This window comes from Trichoderma reesei (assembly GCF_000167675.1).
Source record: "Trichoderma reesei QM6a unplaced genomic scaffold TRIREscaffold_4, whole genome shotgun sequence".
Taxonomy (NCBI): domain Eukaryota; kingdom Fungi; phylum Ascomycota; class Sordariomycetes; order Hypocreales; family Hypocreaceae; genus Trichoderma; species Trichoderma reesei.
In genome coordinates this window covers 627,280-645,851 of record NW_006711151.1, presented here as the reverse complement: position 1 = coordinate 645,851, position 18,572 = coordinate 627,280, and the positions used below count along the sequence as shown (strand labels likewise).

At 54.4% G+C, this 18,572-nt stretch overlaps 8 protein-coding genes across 8 annotated transcripts; 5 read left to right on the top strand and 3 right to left on the bottom strand.

The window, feature by feature from the left end:
- TRIREDRAFT_120661 (adaptor protein complex AP-1 small subunit) lies at window positions 1-1,092 on the bottom strand. The gene is made up of 5 exons (XM_006963137.1): window positions 1,004-1,092; window positions 906-939; window positions 651-768; window positions 301-575; window positions 1-126 (listed from the first exon to the last, which is right to left on the bottom strand). The coding sequence occupies exons 1-5, from the start codon at window positions 1,012-1,014 to the stop codon at window positions 97-99; spliced, it is 468 nt and encodes a 155-aa protein (XP_006963199.1). The 5' UTR covers window positions 1,015-1,092; the 3' UTR covers window positions 1-96.
- A 1,196-nt stretch (window positions 1,093-2,288) lies between these two features.
- On the top strand, window positions 2,289-3,336 carry TRIREDRAFT_75838 (aldo/keto reductase; the record flags this gene model as incomplete). Its single annotated transcript, XM_006963321.1, has 2 exons — window positions 2,289-2,324; window positions 2,430-3,336. Exons 1-2 carry the CDS (start codon window positions 2,299-2,301, stop codon window positions 3,334-3,336), a joined length of 933 nt encoding a protein of 310 aa, XP_006963383.1. The 5' UTR covers window positions 2,289-2,298.
- Window positions 3,337-3,637: 301 nt separating this feature from the next.
- On the bottom strand, window positions 3,638-4,423 carry TRIREDRAFT_58205 (tyrosine protein kinase; the record flags this gene model as incomplete). Its single annotated transcript, XM_006963136.1, has 1 exon — window positions 3,638-4,423. The coding sequence occupies one exon, from the start codon at window positions 4,421-4,423 to the stop codon at window positions 3,638-3,640; it is 786 nt and encodes a 261-aa protein (XP_006963198.1).
- Window positions 4,424-5,735: 1,312 nt separating this feature from the next.
- On the top strand, window positions 5,736-6,470 carry TRIREDRAFT_21747 (uncharacterized protein; the record flags this gene model as incomplete). Its single annotated transcript, XM_006963007.1, has 1 exon — window positions 5,736-6,470. The coding sequence occupies one exon, from the start codon at window positions 5,736-5,738 to the stop codon at window positions 6,468-6,470; it is 735 nt and encodes a 244-aa protein (XP_006963069.1).
- Window positions 6,471-7,172: 702 nt separating this feature from the next.
- TRIREDRAFT_21746 (uncharacterized protein) lies at window positions 7,173-7,991 on the bottom strand (the record flags this gene model as incomplete). Its single annotated transcript, XM_006963006.1, has 4 exons — window positions 7,616-7,991; window positions 7,400-7,537; window positions 7,280-7,325; window positions 7,173-7,213 (listed from the first exon to the last, which is right to left on the bottom strand). Exons 1-4 carry the CDS (start codon window positions 7,925-7,927, stop codon window positions 7,173-7,175), a joined length of 537 nt encoding a protein of 178 aa, XP_006963068.1. The 5' UTR covers window positions 7,928-7,991.
- Window positions 7,992-9,432: 1,441 nt separating this feature from the next.
- TRIREDRAFT_104820 (uncharacterized protein) lies at window positions 9,433-11,150 on the top strand (the record flags this gene model as incomplete). Its single annotated transcript, XM_006963320.1, has 2 exons — window positions 9,433-9,652; window positions 9,718-11,150. 2 exons carry the CDS (start codon window positions 9,433-9,435, stop codon window positions 11,148-11,150), a joined length of 1,653 nt encoding a protein of 550 aa, XP_006963382.1.
- A 750-nt stretch (window positions 11,151-11,900) lies between these two features.
- TRIREDRAFT_58063 (uncharacterized protein) lies at window positions 11,901-12,836 on the top strand (the record flags this gene model as incomplete). Its single annotated transcript, XM_006963319.1, has 1 exon — window positions 11,901-12,836. The coding sequence occupies one exon, from the start codon at window positions 11,901-11,903 to the stop codon at window positions 12,834-12,836; it is 936 nt and encodes a 311-aa protein (XP_006963381.1).
- Window positions 12,837-13,787: 951 nt separating this feature from the next.
- TRIREDRAFT_57728 (uncharacterized protein) lies at window positions 13,788-14,914 on the top strand (the record flags this gene model as incomplete). The annotated part of the gene is made up of 2 exons (XM_006963318.1): window positions 13,788-13,973; window positions 14,066-14,914. Coding segments are annotated over 2 exons (1,035 nt in total), but the record flags the coding sequence as incomplete, so codon positions are not given.
- Between the last annotated feature and the right edge of the window lie 3,658 nt (window positions 14,915-18,572).

The window sequence follows — 18,572 nt, the reverse complement described above, 5'->3', positions numbered from 1 at the left end:
ATTGGTTGCGGGTGGCTTTCAAATTTCAGTCGGCGAGAACGGATCGCTCGTCCAAGACCGCGCGGATGCGCAGCCATCTCGTCGTGATTGTCGTGATTACATGAGTTTGGTAACCTCATCTTCGACCTTTTGCGTTTGAGGGTATTCGGTGTCAGCTGTGTCACGTCGCATTGCCGCAGTCGACGAAATGAGATAGTAAAAGAGCGCATTTATCATGCCGGAGGCGCGCCAAAGTCGGGCGATGCAGCAGTCAAGACGAAGTATATGTATGCCAGAAGTAGAATAAAAATCACCACTTACCTCCATGTCTTCCAGTGAATCCTGCTGTCCGATACAGCGCAGCACATTCTTCTTGCTGCTCTCCTGTAGCTCTCCCGCAAGAAGCAGTTCGTCGAGGATGTAGTAAGCCTTTGTGAAGGAAAAGATGATGTCGAGCTCGCACACGTTGCCGTAGTACTTGTCCATCTGCTCGACGTAGCGGTGGATGATTTCGAGGGTGATGAGCTCGTTGTCCTCGGATGAGCAGCCGGCGATGAAGAAGAGCGAGGCGTATCGTCGGTATACAATCTTGGTGTCTGGATGATGGCGGATGCGCGTCAGCTACTGTTGCCACACAGCGGCGTGATGTAAACGCGCGTTCGGCAGCGAACCTTTATATTCCAAGAAATTGCACATGCGAGTTCTCCGGGCGAGCACCAGCTGTGATACGTCCTTGACAATCTTGGCCTTGTCCTTGGGGGACAGCGTGGTGAACCATTTGGCGAGGCGCTATTGGCGAGAAGAAAAGAGCGTCAGCAGGCCACCTTGGATAATTGAAGACATCGAAGGTCTCAACGCCATCGGTCGGGTCGTCGACAGCGATAGGAGCAACTGGGAGCAACGGGGAGCAACGGGGAGCAACGCACCACCTTCCCCTGACGGGACAGCAGAATCAAGTAGCTACAAGGTGCGAGTCAGCGTCAGTCCGACTCCGACGAGCGCGGCAGCAGAAGCGTGGACGCACTGGATCGCCATTGTGACAGCTCTCTCTCTCTCACATCACCGAGCGCGAGCCGCTGATGCTGGAGGCGGGAGACGAGATGCGGTTCGAATAGAGTTGAGGCTGGTGTATGTAAGGTATGGACTTGCTGAGGGTTTGCAGGTCGGTGACGAGGCAGTAGCGCGTGCTTCTGGACAGAGAGAGCCTGGCACTGGACAAGAACAACTGGAGGTGCTGTACATCTGATCAGGTAGTCAGTACTTAGTACAGCGCCACATTTAAGCAGTGTCTATAGGTACAGGTACAGCGCTTATGCCCCTCTCCCGCTTCGGTCGCCCTGACAAATGACAGCGGTGCTAAACCAGAGCCTTTTCTGTTTTGAGCATCGGGGTTGAAGGCGCGGGAAATCAAACCCCGCGTGGCTTTTCCCTGCTTGCATGACAAGTCCATTTCCATTAACGCCGCCAGAAGGGGTCTTTTTTTCGCCTAGGAATGAATAGTTCGGAAGAGGGTAATACTACTAGTAGTAGGTAGATTCGGAACAATAAGATGACTTGTCACTGTCGGATAAGAAGTGAAGGACAAAAAAGAATTAAACGTAGGACGCCAGTCACTACTAGGTACTACTCGACTACTACTGCCTCCCTACCTAGTACCTAATCAACGTTGAAGCAGGTGGGGAGATTCCAAACGTCAGAAGCACATGTAATCATCATACAAACCAAGAACCGCCGGCCACAAGGAGGGCGGCACATATATCAGCCTTTCCCCCCTCATCAACCAAGCGCCTCTCCCGATGTCGCCATTGTGGTGTCGAACATGCTCAAGAACCTCCCGTCCCTGGGATCGCAACCTACCTATACTGCTACTACCTACTCACGTACATGCAAACCACCTCACGACTAAGACGCTCACGAACCAGGCAAAAAATATTTCGACTACTACTACTACTATACCCAAGACCCTCGAATCTTTGATATCCACTCCGGGCAACCTGCCCATTACTAATACCCTTTATCATCCGCCACAAGCGCCATCTGGAGTAATAAATAGTACGGAAGATTACAATCACATTTAGTTAGGCATCTCGAGAAGAGCGCGGAAGAAGGAAAAAAAAAAAAGGTTGTTGGTCGCAATATAAAGGTTGGGGAATCGGGTCGGTGCTCTGGATCTGGATCCGCATAAGGTATAACATAGAGCAGAGCACGGTTCTTCTTCTTCTTCTTCTTCTTCTTCTTCTTCTTGTCTCCTCTTCGAGTTGTCCATCAAGGTTTCAGTCCCCGTTGCAAACCTTTACAGAACCTCAGATCGCCGTCACAATGACCAAGATCATTCTGTCTACGGGGTTCGTATCCCTCCATTGCCGAGCCGCGCGAAACAAACGACTACTACTCCCTCCTTTTCCTCTCTCTCTTACACCATCTCGCTAATATCAGTATGAATACGGCAGCAATGTCATGTCCGCAGGCCCCTCCATCATCCGCAAAGGCGGCAGCCACTCCAAATCGAACCTCGAGCTCGTCAACGCCCTCCGAGACAACATCCACTCCACGCGGCTAGACTATGCTGCGACCGACGCCTCCCCGGCCGACGGCTCCGGCACCCTCCCTTCGCCCCCTCAGACCCCCGTCGAGCTGTGGACCGAGCGCGACGACAAGACGCTCTACATCCCCCGGATCGACTGGCAGGCGGCCGGCCTGCGCGAGGACCCGCGCGACTACGAAATCACCGTCAAGCTGTTCCTCCTGCCCGACGCCCCCGTGGCCGAGCGCGAGCAGTACGCGCGCGAGGCGCTCGACCTGGTGCGCAAGGAGCTCGGCGTCCAGACCATCGACCTGCTCATCGTCTCCTTCCCGGGCATGTCCTTCGAGGGCACCTGCGAGAAGGCGGCCGAGCGCATCAACGCCCAGCAGGGCGACCTCGAGGCCGAGCTGGCCTCGTGGCGCGTCTTTGAGGACCTGCACGCCGCCGGCCTGGCCAAGCGCCTGGGCGTCGCCGAGTTCGGCAGCGAGAAGCTGCGCGCGTTCCTCGAGCGCGCCCGCGTCCGCCCGGCCGTCGACCAGGTCAACCTGCGCGACTGCTGCAACGTGCCCGCCCCGCTCAAGCGCCTCGCCGAGGACGAGGGCGTCGAGCTGCACGTCCACACCGACTGCACCGACATCCTGCCCCGGGGGACGCTGCGCGAGCTGCTCGGCCACGGGCCCAGGGGCGCGGGCGTGCTGGCGGATCCCGTCCACGGCGGCGCCGGGCTCGAGGGCGAGCTCACGCCGCAGTGGGTGGTTCGCTATGTCGCGCTTGTCAAGGATCGCGGCGTCATTGAGAACAAGGGCTACTTTGCGGGAGCTGAACTTGCTTGAAAGGGTCAGCGGGGGGGAGAGGGGAGAGGGGGGAGAGAGAAGGGTTCTTGGATATTTTGTTTCTTTTGTAAAAACTAAAAGCGATATACTTGGATTTTGTTTGATCTGGTTTCTGTCCATATGGATATCATAATAGCGGGCATCATTTACCGGGAGCTGTCTATATCACCAAGCATGCTCTCCATCTCTCTCTCTGGGTTACCGAGAAGGGGGAAAAATGACAAGAAAGACATTTGCTTTCCAAATCTTCATGCTACCTCCCGTCTCTGCTCTTCCTTTTGTCACTCCATGTCCACGCTTTTTAGCCAAGCATGCTCCTCTTGCGGCCCCTCATCCTCACGTCTTCTAGTTTCTTGAGCGCCACACCAGCCTGCTTATATGACTGTCTATATGCGTCCAGAACCTCGCCAAAGATGCACTCGGCGCGGGGATGCGTGCTTCCAAAGGCCCGCTCAAGAACGTACAAGTCCACCGCGCGGTCCTCGTCGTGAACCCCGCCGCTGGCAAGCCCCAGGTCGATGATGACGATCTCGCCCTCGAGTCCGGTCGCACCATCGGTGGTCTGTTGTTGTTGCGCGGGGGGCTTGAGCATCATGTTGCTCGTTGTCAGGTCGCCGTGGATCACGCCAATGCTATGCATCTTGCCCACCGCGGCGCCAATCCTCCGCATCAGGTCCTTGAGCTCGTCGTCGTCCTCGATGCCCTCCGTCCTGCTGCCCAGCCGCTGGTTGATGTTGATGCGCACGGGCGTGCCCTGCACCCATTCCAGCATCAGCCAGCCCGCCGCCTCGTCGAGGGCGTACACGTCGGGCACGCGGAGGCCATCGCGGCGGCACTTGGAGAGGATGCGGGCTTCGGAGAGGATGCGGTGCTTGGTCAGGCGCTGGTCGAGGACCGGGTGCCGCCAGGGCTTGGGCGGTCGATATTTGAGGGCGCAGGGGATGTCGGGGAGCAGGTATGTCGTCTTGTAGAGGCGGCCTTCGGCGCCTTGGGTGATGAGGGTTGGCGGGGTCGACGCGGGGTTGGTGAGGATCTTGGGGAGGGGGAATTCATGCGGCGCCGCGGCCTCTTCGGCGGTGGCCGTCATGGCGGCTGGGGGAGGGGGGTTTGGTATTGATGATATGAGGGAGGAGGAGGAGGAGGAGGAGGAGCTGATGATGATAATAGTAGTAGAACAACAAGCAGAGTTGAAGATTTGGAGTCGGTGGCTTGGGCGCAAATTCCAGATAAGATAAGAGGATCCCGCTGCTGCAACTAAGCAAGGTACGATGTATCTATACGAGATCGTACAGATGGACGAGACAGCCGCTGCGAGGCAAGTCTGCAGGTCATCGCAGGGTTTAGTAGCTGCCCATCGTAGGTAGTAGTCAAGCGACCCCAGAAGCTGTCAAGGGAAAAAATAAAGTAGAATGACATGCGCACACCGTGGTGGGGTTGAAAGCGAGGGGCGCTGGCTATATGATTGGTTGGTTGATGGAGACCCGAAATGCAGGATGAAGGAATCGCAGACGCAAGTCACTGTTTCCTGCAGGGCTGCCTTTTCTAGAATCGACAGAGAATGACATGATGCCTTGAACTGATCTGATTAGTATTCTTGAAGCATACCTTACCTTACCCTGGCTGATACTCTTATTTCGACAGCAACAGACTTGGGTCACTTATAAGAAGACTGACCTTGCACCAAACTCATGTTCCTCCAGTTCCAACCTTGAAGCTGCCGCCTCATCAAGACATTGTTGTACGACAACCACCTTGTGACACACACACACACACACTCTCTCTCTCTTCTGCTTCCCCAACCAAACTTTTGCCCTTCGTCATAGCTGCACTGTTAGCTGATGCCCTTGCAGGGCTTGACGCAGGTCGAGCTTGTTCTGTTCGCTTCCGAGAGCCTCTCTGGTAGGCCAACAGAGCCGGACGCACACAGAATCTGCCCAACCGCTAGTAACACTATGAGGCTACCTGCTTCTCCTCTTCCCTTGGCCGTTGATGTTTGGCCCAAGATTCCCTTGAGCTGGAGTTCCTCTTGGTAAGTAGCTAGAGAGAGTAATATTTCCCCCTCTGCTGCCACACCGGTCTAGTCAGGGCTTGGATCAGGGCACCTCCTCCTCGCCCTCCCCCACTAGGCAAAGTTGTCATTCTGTCTACAAGCTCTCTTGATGATCTTCTTCTTCTCAGTCTTTGATTAATAGTATTATTCCTCCTGTTCTCTTCTTTTACCTTCTCCTCCCCCCCCCCCCCCCCCCCCCTCCTTCTTCCGCCTCTTCCTCCTCTTCCTCCTCTTCCTCATCCGCCCTCAACTCAGCCAGCGAAGCAGCCTGCCTTTTCTTGCGGACCATGTCTCTGCCCCTCCAGGACGACATCACGACCTGTGCTTCGTTGCCCTCCGCTGCAGCATAATGGCCGACTCCAGCTGGCTCCAGTGGGCGCATCTCCTGGCTACCACCGCCACCGGCATGTCCATCGTTATGATTGCGCAAACGGCCAACTCGTACTGGACGGCGTACAAGGTTGCGCCGCAAGAGGTGGCCAGCCTCATCCACGCCCTCGAATTCTCCCTCGAGGAGAGCGAGTGTTACGATCGGGACGTCTCCAGGGTGCAGCGACTCGAGGACAAGATTCGGCTCAACCGTATGCTGAGGGAGATCCGGAGGGTTGGCGATGATATGCGCGATGAGCTGGGCCGCCTGGTGCTCGAGGAGGGCTCGACGACGCTGCGGACCAGCTCGAGGCTCATGTGGGCGTCGAAGCGGGCGCAGCTGGAGGAGAGGATGAAGCGCCTGGACGCCTTGCGCATGCGCTTCGTGATGGTCTATCTCGGCATCATAACCACCGTCGCGGAGAAGCAACCTCCTCCGCCGCCTCCTCCGCCGCCGCCGCCAATGCCCAGACAGCAGCCGGACAAGACCGCTTACACGACTCCCACCAAGCCGTCGGCCAAGAAGTCGTTTGACGAGTTCCCTCGGCAGACGCCTGCGCGGAGACTCACCACGCAGGCCATCGGCCACAACGAGCACGTTGAGACACCCCAGCGCAGTGGCTGGGCTGGCGTCGTTCAGGAGTTGCAGGCTTCTCCACGGATGCGAGAACGGCATGCCTCCATCGAGAAGCTCATGGAGACTCCGTCCCCCTGAGAGCGGAAGACCTTGCCTCGGCGTGGTCTTCATGCTTTACTGGACCGCGGTGCCTCTGTCTTGATGGATCCCCTATCAGCTTGGATTTCCTTCTTGATCCGCTGATGAGCGGAAGTATTCAATGACCTTGATATGACACCTCCACGTTTCTTACATTTCCACCAACTCAGCGGTATGCAGACTATAGAGGTTTACGATGCCATGGCCATGACTATCTTACGATGCATGGCATAGCCACCAGCAACAACATTTCTAAAGAGAGGCTGCTTGATAAGTGAGAACAAATGTTTGTCAACAAGCTTGACTTACGACGCATGAGGTAGGAAACGATGGGATGTTATGTGAAACAATATAGTGATTTCATATGCATGCGGATATGGACCATGGGATATGGACGAGATTTCTTGGTTTAAGACGGACCTTCACGCCCCTTCTTAATTCATAGTACTTCATATTCATTTGGGATAATTCTAGCCAATCTTCATTTCGCTCTGTCAACCTGGCTTGCACAATCCTGCTGTTCACCAACTATTGACACTTTATCATGGCTAATGAATGCTCTTCTCGTTGGTTCCATGGAATTATCATTCATCGCAACTCGCCTTCATGCCTAGTCCTCTGCCCTTGTCTTTCACTTTCGTTTTATCTTTGCCCTCTCGTATCAACAAACGGGTATTCAGCTTGCAGGAAAGAATGCCCACATCAATGAGCAGCATCCGGGCCAGTGCCATTCTTTTCACCAACTGCACGCAGCATTAGACCAGATCCGTAGACACAAGAATTGAAAGCGTCGATGAAGTCGAACTTACCATCCAGAGCAACCAGGAACCTGCTCACACAGTTATAAGCAGCAACCTATCATGCTACACATCAGAACAAGATCCTCTCACAGCAAGATATAGGTAGATATATATCTCAAGGTAACTCACCGTCGCCGTAATCTCCACAACCTCCTGATCACTAAAGAACCCCTTCAACGCCGCAAACGTCTCGTCCTTGACCTGCACATTCCTCGTCATCTCATCCGCATACACCAACACCGCCCACTGCCTCTCGCTCAACAGTCCCTCGGGCCTACCACCACCACCACCACCACCACCACCACCACCACCGCTACCGCTGGCCCCCAAGTCATCCCTCCTGACAACCTCCATCGCCTCCTCGCTCACGCCGCCCTGGACCGCGAGCGGCGCGTGATGGGCCCATTCGTACCAGGCCTTGTTGCAGACGGCGACGCGCGAGATGGCGAGCTCGCGCACGTCGTCGGCGAGGGACGTCCTGGTGCGGATGGCGCCGAGGAACGAGTTCCAGCCGTCGGCCACGGGGGGCGAGTGCAGCAGGGTCAGGTCGAGGGCTTGCAGCGGGCGCGGGGAGCGCCGGTCGCGGATGCGCTGGACGATGGCGGCGTCTTGGGGGGTGGATGTTGGGGGAGGGTCGGGGACGTAGGGGAGGCGCATTTTTGTGGGTGTGTTTTCTGATTTATGTGATGGTTCTGCTGTTGGTGCTGTTGAAGATGTATGTAGTTAGGAGTGACAAGGCTTTATTATATGAGACAAGTCATATGAGGATCTGAGTATGAGGATCTGAGTATGAGACTATCTAGATATGTACTTTAATATATAAAGCAAGATCCGGGGAAATTCGCGCGGGGTATCATCGCACCGGAGTCGACATGCCGACCCGCAAAGTGCATCTCGGGGCCGAAAACCGGCAGTTGCTGTTAATGACTTATTAGAACATTACCTTCTTTGGAAGTTGACGGGGATTATGTGAGTAATCTCGTTGAATTGCTGACTCTTGTTTGGACGTCGTTTGAGTCACCAGAAGCAATGACTACCTTACATGTACCTTAACTGGAGACAAGAGTTGGCAAGTACCTACTTACACAGAGCGACGAGCCTCGAGATGACGACGAAGAATGACGAGCCTTGGACATACATAGTAGTAGATATTATTACAAAGGCAAGGTGGATTAGCCCGGCATAAGCCCAGCTCTTAGCTCACCCAGCCAACAGCTGAAAGAAACAAAAAACAAAAGAAACGCTCCAAAGACGAAGAGGGACATAAAAAAAGGTTCTAGAGGGAGTCGAACCCTCGCTGCCGGAATCAAAATCCGGAGTCATAACCGTTAGACCATAGAACCGTCGAGGTTCAATCAATGACCAAAAATTCCAAAATCACACACTATACACCTTTGGACAATTCGAATGTCTATTATCCACCGCAACGCCGCACTTAGATTGTATTCTAAGGTAACGAAGCCTTGGACTGCAGAAATCTCGCCGCCGCCTGCACAGAATGTCCAGCGAAAGTCAACGGAACAGAATCCCGTTGTCAGCTTTCAGTGACCGTCTCGTGAGTGTTTCGAGTAGCAGGGTAGTACTAGGATTACCTAATGCGCCATGAGCTGCTGGCAACTGTCTGTTGATGTTGACAACTCGAGAGCTCCAACTGGACAAAGAAGGAAAATACCTACGCACCGCGTGCGCGTTCGCACGCATTCTCGTCTCGAAATGTACAACGCCGGACGCTGAGTTGCATGAAGGATGAGCAGCTCGGGGGTCTACCACAAAGATCAAGCACAGTGCGCTAAGGGGATTATTCAAGCAGTGACCGAGGAGGGAAAGTTAGAACGACACTTTGTACCAGTTGGCCATCAGCAGCCATTGCGATGAGATACATACTTTGTGTAAAAGATGGAAAGATGAAATCAACATCTCCGATGAATGTATGCGAAAAAAAAAGAAGGGTTCTTGCAAGCGTCCTTGCAGTGTCGCCACAACTTGCCCTTTTCTGTCAAGAGCCAGCGAATGCGTTACAGTGCCTACACTGTACACGGCAATTCCGTGTGTAAGATCACATTTCTTTGGCAGGATTTCCCACTTACACCTTTGAATGTCACTCCTCCTCCTCCTCCTTAACACATTCTTTCACGCATTTTTGACATTGTCTGTGAGTCAGAATGACAGGCTCGTACTTGGAGGCTCTTGCAGCGCCCTTTGAGGCCGACCGCCTTCTTGAAATCCGCACTTCGGGAATGAAGCGAATGCCGGGCTTGACTGTCATGTCTGGCATCGACAAGCAGCTTCGCACTGACTCAATGAAGGTCGACAAGCTGGGGCTCGAAGGGGATGAGCACGATCTCACCTTTCACGGCGGCCTGGACAAGGCCATTCTCGGATGTAAGTATTGACCAAGAAATAACCTCTCTGGTGAAGTCCCGACTAATGTGAGCTCATCGTGTTAGACTGCTCCTCGCATTATCCATCCTGGCAAGAGTCCTACCCCGAACGCGTCGACAGATTCGTCCCAGGGGGCTTTGGAGAAAACTTTGTCACCGCGCACATGAACGAGCGCAATGTCTGCATTGGGGACGTGATATCTGTCGGCCCCGAAGTGGTCCTTCAGGTGTCCCTCCCCAGGCAGCCGTGCTTCAAACTCAACCATCGCTTCTCGCTCAAGAACTTTGCCCCTGAGACTTACAAGAGCAGTCGCACTGGCTGGTACTACCGGGTTCTGAAGGAAGGCCATGTCAGCCCTGGCGATGAACTGAAGCTGGTCGAGAGAAAGTGGCCGGAGTGGACAATTGAGCGTATTCAGGAGTATTTGCATCGGCAAACCGACAATGAGGAGATGAATGAGAAGCTAGCCGCCATAGAGGCTCTGGGCGACGAAGCTCGTGGCCAATTCAAGAGTCGCGTGGCCAAGGCGCAAAGGCGGAAGCAGCAGAAGAAAGAGGAGGCCTGGGAGACCTACAAAGTTGTCAGCCGAAAGATGCAGACGCCACGGGCGCTTTCACTCGTGATTGAGGCTCCCGTCAAGCCTCAATTCGATGGCTTCCCTTGGGCCTCTCACGCAAAGCTCCGGCTCGCCAATGGACTTGTGAGGAAGTACTCTGTAGTGTCTAGTCAGGGAGACGGCGAGTCTGCCAGAAGGCTCGAGTTTTGCATCGCCCTTGATGACAATAGCAGAGGCGGCTCGCGGTACATCCACGAGGCTGTCAAGGTGGGCGACAGCATTGAGGTGGGCGGCGTGGTGAGCGATGTCCATGGCCCGGCAAACGCTGCAAGCCATCACGTCTTTATTGCCGGCGGAATTGGCATTACAGCATTCCTGGAACTCATGAAGACGTACGACTCCATCAACTGGAGCTTTCAACTGCACTATGCCGTGCGGTCCGCGGACGAGATTCCTTATCGAGAACAGCTGGAGTCGTATGGAGACAGAGTCATCATCTACGACAAGTCGAAGGGCCAAAGGATGGATATTGACAACGTCATGACCACAACCCCGTGGAATAGCTTCCTGTATGTATGCGGTCCGAACCGTATGATGGAAGCAGCCAAAGCCGCCGCCGCAAAGGCCGGCATTGCCCCTCAAGAAATCCATTTTGAAGCCTTTTCCGCCGACACCACCGGCGACCCTTTTGAAGCACAAGTCGTCAACAGGAACAACAAAGTTGTCAAGGTGGGCGAGGATGAGAGTCTTCTGGAGGTTCTTCAGCGAGAGTTTGGGGACGTCCCTTCGAGTTGCGAGGTGGGCAATTGCGGGACTTGCAAGGTTACCCTCAAGAGCGGAAAGGTGATTCATCGGGGGTCGGCACTGATGCCTGATGAGAAAGATTCGGCCATCTTGACGTGTGTTAGTCGCGGTGTTGGACGGATTGCGATTGAAGTGTAGAGCTCAGATTTCCACATGAGTCCACATGGGGAAGACCGTCTGCTATATATATATATATATATATATATATATATATATATATATATATATATACGTGATACTCTTTCGGTGACTACATAGCATTGAAGTCATTGATGAGTATCAATATGATCGAATATGAGCATGTAAAATGGCAAATATCCAAGTCGTGATACAGGTCGGAGGGAGGGATGCACGTTGAAGCAATGGGAAGCCGACAAGCAGGGAGCCTCATATCAGTCTTTAGGCATATGCTTCTCATCGAACGGCGAGATGGCCGAGTTGGTTATGGCGTCAGGTTAAGGCTACCTTAACAGCAATTCCTGGTGGAGCAATCCGCGTGGGTTCGAGTCCCACTCTCGTCATTTTTTGATGTTTTGCACTTCTTTTTTGCTGGAATCAATATCCTGTTCTTCATCTCGTCGAAGCAGATTCTATCACAATGAAGTCGTGAATACGAGTATCAAATTCTGCTGCTCTTGAGTTGCTGAATCGCCGTAACATGTTCTCGTTAAATCCTCTGTTGTTATCAATCAATAAGAGCGAATGCTTGCTGACTTGACACAATCCGTCCGTATCGATACCAAAGTGGAGCCAATTTTTCTCAACTTCGACAAGTCGTCGAGCTTCCGCAAAACTTCATCCTGCTTGCAGTCTTTCGCACCACATGACACCGATTTCCCTCCCTTGAGCTCGCACACCCTACGAGGGTGCTACATACTTCTTCTCAGCATGGCAAACGACCCAGCCGGCGATCAATTCGCCATCCTCCCCATCCAGATGCCGCCCGTGCAGTCCTTCAAACACACGGCTGTCCACGAAGTGCGAGTACGAAGGAACGCTCCCAAGATCCCGACGCCCAACGATTCGCGCAGCCTGTTCCTGAAGAACATTCCCGCAGACAGCACAGAGCCCCATTTCCGGGCCGTCTTCACCTCTCTCGTGGGCGCTGGACGATTCGAGTCAATCACATTCGAGCGCGACGAAAAGGCTGCGCTTGCCATCGACCCTGCCAGAGCAATCAAGGCTGCTGGGTTTGCGCGCAAGCGAAAGAGGTCTGACGTGGAGGATGAGGAAAAGGCCGAGGAGGAAGCTGCGCGGCTACCCGAGATCTGGACGCGCCAGCTGCACCGAAGCAGCAGCACGGCGATTGTCCTGCTCGCCGACGAGAAGAGCGTGCAGCTCGTCCTCAAGGCGATTGCCAAGCTAAAAAAGACCATGAAGTATCCCATATGGGGCGAACATCTGGTGGGCGACGTCCCGCCACTGGGTGCACCTTGGATATCCTCCCATCTGCGCCTGAGCCGCGCCGACAAGGCCGAGGTGCAAAAGGCGACTCACGCATTCTTCAATGTGTTCAACAGGAAGGAGAAGGAGGCTGCGGAGCTTAGCAAGCGGCTGCGCAACGAGCCTGATGAGGACGGCTTCGTCACTGTCACTCGTGGCGGAAAGGCCGCTCCTGCGAACCAGTACGAGGCCGAGGAGGCCAGGCGGAAGATGATTGAGAAGGCGGCCAAGAAGAAGTCGGAGATGACGGACTTTTACCGGTTCCAGCTGCGAGAACGACGGAAGCAGGAGCAGGCGCAGCTGCTGAAGCGCTTCGAGGAGGACAAGAAGAAGGTCAGCGCCATGCGGGAAAAGAGGGGCAAATTCAAGCCTGAGACATGAGATGGGCGAGCTTGGTACAAGTGAAGTAAGTCGAGATTTTCGTTGAGTTTCTTTCAGTTTGGCAAATCCGACCGTGATGACGCACGCGGGGCCATCGAGAAGCTGGGATGCAACTTGGGCTCGCCTGGGTTCTGTTCCGGTTGATGTCGACAAACACCGCGCTACAATAATCTTCTCAAACACTCTGAAAATTCGGATGAACAGTCTATTGGCACTTGTGCTGGATCACTCATGATGGCAAATCCGAAACTAATGCCATGTACAGGAAGACACAGACCTATATTCGAGTCAACGAGACTCTCGGACAGCTCATCTCGAAACGATGCCTTCGCGGCGCAAACATATTCCCACGACGCCACCTACTGGCAGGCCGCGGCTCGATGGGACAATGCACCGACTTTGACTGCTTTGCCCTGAAGACTGCGATCAGGCTCACTTATATGTAAATATTTGGGTAGTAATGGGGGGGGGAAGTCATGAGAGATCGTACCGCGAGAGCAAAGGTGGATAGTGATACCCCCAGTGTACATAGAAGCAAAGAACAAGTTGGATATTGTCAACCGAAGACTGGCATTTCATTATATTCAACCATTCGTTCGAAACAATGAAGTCTGTTAACCTCTCGCGCTTTGGTAAAGACTCAAACAAGATAAGGTACCTTACTACCTACATCAAGTAAAGCAGTGGATGATGCTTAATGCAACGCTTAGTCATGCACGGCTGCGCATTGTTTACTTTCCTCCGCATGGCAACCGAAACAACTCCTGGTCGCATGGGACCAAACAGCTAGTAAATCCGGCTCCAATCCACCAGCAGCGAGATTTGCAGCTTCAAACAAAGAGTAAATGACGCCAAATAGTCAAGAATAAAATCGATTGCATAACGTCCTTTCTTTCAGTAACACACTGCTTGAGCGCCTCTGAGCTGCTGCACTCTGCACTCAGGCTCGCCATGATTGACGCGGAAAACCTCCGGACCGCCTCGCTGTACATCAACAACCAGCTGCTGTCGAGAGGCCTTGTCCGCGATGGACACGAGATTGACTTTGCCGACTACGGGCCACGAGGATCCTTTGGCACTGCGGACAGCGCAAGCCGCATCATAAGCATCCTAAACGACTTGCTTATTCGACGAGACGTAAGGCTTTGCAGCAACAGCAGCAGCAGCAGCAGCTCCTCTCATTAGCTTCCCATCTGGCTAACGACTCCCGTTGTTTATGATTTTTGCAGCGCGACGCAGAACAGCGCGACTCCCTCTCGACGGCGGTCCGCACCCTTCGAGCGGAGAACCTCAAGCACACGAGCGACATTGTCCGCCTGACGGAGAAGTGTGCCGATGCCCAGCGCCGCAGCGACATTGCCGCGACGTCCGAGGCGTCGCTCAAGACGCAGCTCAAGTCGGCCGAGTCGGCCATCAAGGGCCTCAAGGACGAGCTGGCACGCACAAAGGGGCTGGTGGCTCAGCTGAGGGCCTCGTGCGCGACGGAGATTCGGAGGCGTGACCGCCAGATTGAAACCCTCAAGAAGCAGGTCGGCGAGGCAGGGCGCGCGAGGGGAACGAGGTCCAGCTCGGGAGTCCTCTCGATCACTGTGACGGGAGACGTGGGCAACGAGGAGCGGAGGTCGCCCGGCCGAGGAGGGAATCTCGAGGACAATGACTATTCCCTGCGCAGCGAGTCGAATGCTTTCCTGGCGAATCTGGCGCAGAACCTGAGCGAGGAGAACGAAGCGCTCTTGAGGGTCATGCAGCAGGCCAAAGACCACTTGCGGGAGATGAGCGGATGGGCCGGCGAAGAGACACAGAATCCCGAGGTGGTCAAGCCGCAGGGCTGGGAGGAGATTGCCTCGGAGCTGGGTGCTGTCATGGACCACATGCGGACCATCTTGACCAATCCGTCGTTTGTGCCAATCGAAGAGGTCATGGTGCGAGAGGAGGAGATTGACCGTCTCAGGAAGGGCTTTGTCAAGATGGAGAGCCGCTGGGAGGATGCCGTTCATCTGATGGACGGCTGGCGGAAGAGGATGGCCAAGAACGGCAGGCCGGTTGGCCAGGATGACATCCGCATGGGCTTACACTTGAGTCCGGTTCGTGTCCCTGACGTGGAGGAGACGAGAGCTGCTGCTCGTGGACACGATCTGTCGGCCGTTCCGGAGGAGAGTGAAGACGAAATGGAGGATCGTCAAGGTATGTCATTGCCTTTCCCTCTTGTTAGATCATTCCACGTACTGACTCATGATGCGAAAGCGAAAGTAGCGGAACCCGAGCAAGACATGTACGGCTACAGCGATGAGGAGGCTACTGGCTATTCAGACGACGAGGATGAGGACCTAGAAGCCGATGAAATTGACGCCAGGGAACAGAATCAACACATGACAGGGATGGAAGAGGCCGAGGATTCTCGACGATCGGTAGAGCCAGGAGCGCACACTGATCCCTCTCAACTACAAGGTCCTCTTCAAAACTCTTACTCGGCTGGAAATCGCGGTTCTCAGGAAAGCAGACTACGACAAAAGCCTATCGGCGCTGCTGCCATTACAGCAAGAGGCGCGCAAGCATCGGCCGGAACGTCCAGCACCGAAACCGCCAGACAGCCTGCCAGTCGAGTTGCCGCTAGACCTCCCGATGCTGCCCAAAGGCCGCGTCCCGTTCCCTCAAAAGCGGCCAGCGCTGATGAACGGATCCGTGTTGGATCGACGACATCTCTGGATGAAGTCCTGCTGTCGAATGACAAGGGAGAGAACAGCCGGTCCGAAGAACACGCTACTTCGAGAAGCGGACCCGGCATGAGTGCTGCTGCTGCTGCTGCTGCTGCTGCCGCCACCCCTTCCATGCGCGCGAATCCCCGCCGCGTGCCCGTCCGTCTGGCGCAGGCTCGACCGGCCAGGCCGCAGGACGCCTCGCCGTCCAAGACTGCGATAGCCGTCAAGCTCGCTGCCGCGGAGAAGCAAGCCGCTGCCGCCCGCAACCGCGCGAAACTGAGAGCTCTTCGAAGCAGCCCTGCGGGCGGGCAACGACCTGCGGGAGGCTCTGCGGCGGAACCTGCGAGGCAAACAGCGGCCAGGGGTACTCTGCCTGTTCGCAGAGCGAGCCCCGTGGTGAAGAGGGAGGCTGCGCAGGCGGAAGCTGAGAATCCCGAGAAGCGAAAGAGGGATAGGAGGGCTGCCAAGGTGTCGTCGAGGAGGAGGAGCACGCTGAGTCCGTTTGAGCTGCAGAGTTTGATGTGTGGAAATGTTGAGTAAGGGGAAGGGGAGGGGGGAGATGGAGATGGCATGATGAATGATGTTGATTTTGGAGTTTGGATGATGCTGTTCAGACTATGCTGGGCGCATTTCTGTTGGGGTTTGCGATATTGTTATGAACTGATATGACTTGATGTTATGAGCGGCTTGGCTTAATGTTGTATATAAATTGTCTGAACTGTTAACAAATGTCGTGTTTGCCGCTTGAAGACTAGAGTGAAGCGTTGATTTCCCTTTCCCACCGCCGCCGAGACAACGAACAATCAACCCTGATAGTACATCTGCTCACTGTTGCTTGGCTTCCAAGCCTGTCCCAACTCCTTGAGCCTCGTAACCATTGCCTCCCCATCAACTGAACTCGGAAACGCATGAATGAGCGAAATGCCATATTGCAGGATACCCGCCCCATCCGTCAAAACCACCACCCCTTCATCCCGACTACTGAGCACAAGCAAGTGTCTCTCGCTCCAGTTTGCATCGCCAAAAGCTGAATCTTCAGGTGCTACATTGTCGATTGCAATGATGGTGGGCTCAGTAGCAACCGAAAAGTTCGTCTCCGACGCGACATCCATGGGATCCCGTGGCCAGAACTCTTTCGGCGAGTAAATCGGTGGCACTTCTTCGTTCTGACTTGGCCCGGTTCCAAGTATTGAAGCGGCCCAGAGCGTCATGATCGCTCGGTGCACGGCTGTTGGCCACCACCAGGGGAGTGAGCCTATACTGACCGCCCGTAGGTATCGCAGCGCTTGGCCGCAGTGGAAAATGGCCTGTTGTCGGCTGTAGATGCTTCGTTCATGCTGGAGAGACTGCTGCCAAAAGCCGACGCCGACACCGATACTCTTTCGCTCGGCCAGCCGCTCAATGTCGACGAAGCTGGATACCAGGTTGAGACATATCAAGTGATACAGACTCATGCCCAGCGTGGTATCCGCATCGGGCATATATGCGGTTTCCTCTTGGGCCTCCATTGCAAGTCTGTACCACGCACGGAGCAGCCTTTGAGTTTCCAGGAGAGTAGTATTTGCCACTTGGGACAGCACTGACGAAGAATTGGGATCTGCGAAAGAAAGGAGTCTCTGCGATTGATGAACCAGAGCTTGCAGTGGATGGAGAAGGAGGCGAAGATGCCTCGGTGGCACTCTGCCCGATGACGTATCGTGCAGCAAGTTTATGAAGAGTTGATTCAAGGTCGGGCGGAAGTCGTACTCGAAAGCTTCGGGTGCCTTGATATCCGCGGGTAGGCCATCAGAAAGATACAAGAAACTATGTTGAATGATATCTCTTGTATTCCAGGGAATGTTTGAGTCGGGCAGGGGCCGCCCTAGGTCGCAAGTAGAAAGGGTCTGTTCAGCATCGTAGAAGAGACTGAGCTCTTGGTCGATCTGGATCCAATCGTACGCCAGTCTGCTCGCATTGTTAGTATGGCTGACAACACGGAAGCAGAAGATGAACAGGGGAAAAAGGAGACCTCATACATATTTAGAGTTAAGGATTGGTCCTTTGCTCTTGATTGTTGATGCAAACGCATGGATTCAGTCCCACCGATATCCTCAGTAGCACTGTCGAACAGCCCCTTGGATCCAAGCCTTCTTATCCACGTCCTTGCGTCGCAGAGACTTGGCCTTTCCCATGAACACGGTTCGCTGGGGACGCTGCCGAGAGCAATATCATTGTTGCGACATCCGCCCAGAAATCCGGACGTGTGTTCGCGGGCATCCGGCGTCTGTACTAGATTGCATAAATCCTTCAGCCCTGGTAAGTCGGGTATTTCGGAGACAAGGTGCGATCTATGGGAGCCATTAATCAGATCGTGTGGATAGAATTCATGGCTCCTCGGCACTCTAGTCGACGGATCATTGTTGATAAAGTCAACAGACGTTGTGTATTCGGAGAGCCCAATAGCTATAGGCGACTCTCCTCGTTTGTGTTGAATAGTGTTCAAGTGATCTGCGTAGCCGGTACACTGCGAAAGGGGGTCGAGAATATCCCAGAGGGTATCGTCGGGATGATCCGCACTCGAACGCAGCTGTTGGAGAGGCTCCCGGGAATCAGCCTCAGGGTAACTTCCTACTTCAAAAGAGAACGAATTCTTCTGTCGATGCTGAGAACCGAAGCCGAAGCCGGTCGTCTGGTTCTTTGTCGACGACGATGCCGCCTGTGCTGCCCTAATTGCAGCTTTTGATGCCCGGCGAGCATATCGGGCGGTGCATTGTATGTTCTTCTCCAAGCATCTCGTACAAGGGACCTTCTTATCGCAGCCAGTCTTTGCACTCGCGCAGGTTTGACAGGCAATGAGTGTGCGTCCTGATATAGACGGACTGCTAGCAGATCCAGCCAAGGGCTCGATATAGCCCTCAGGCCTGCGAAGCGTCATAGTGTGGTTTCGGACAAGAGCTGGGAAATGGGGAGAAAATAGCTGTAGATGATGGAATGGTAATTGTAGACTTGGAGGATCCCACAGGTAGCGGCGAGGAAACACCGACAAGCGCCAGGTGTT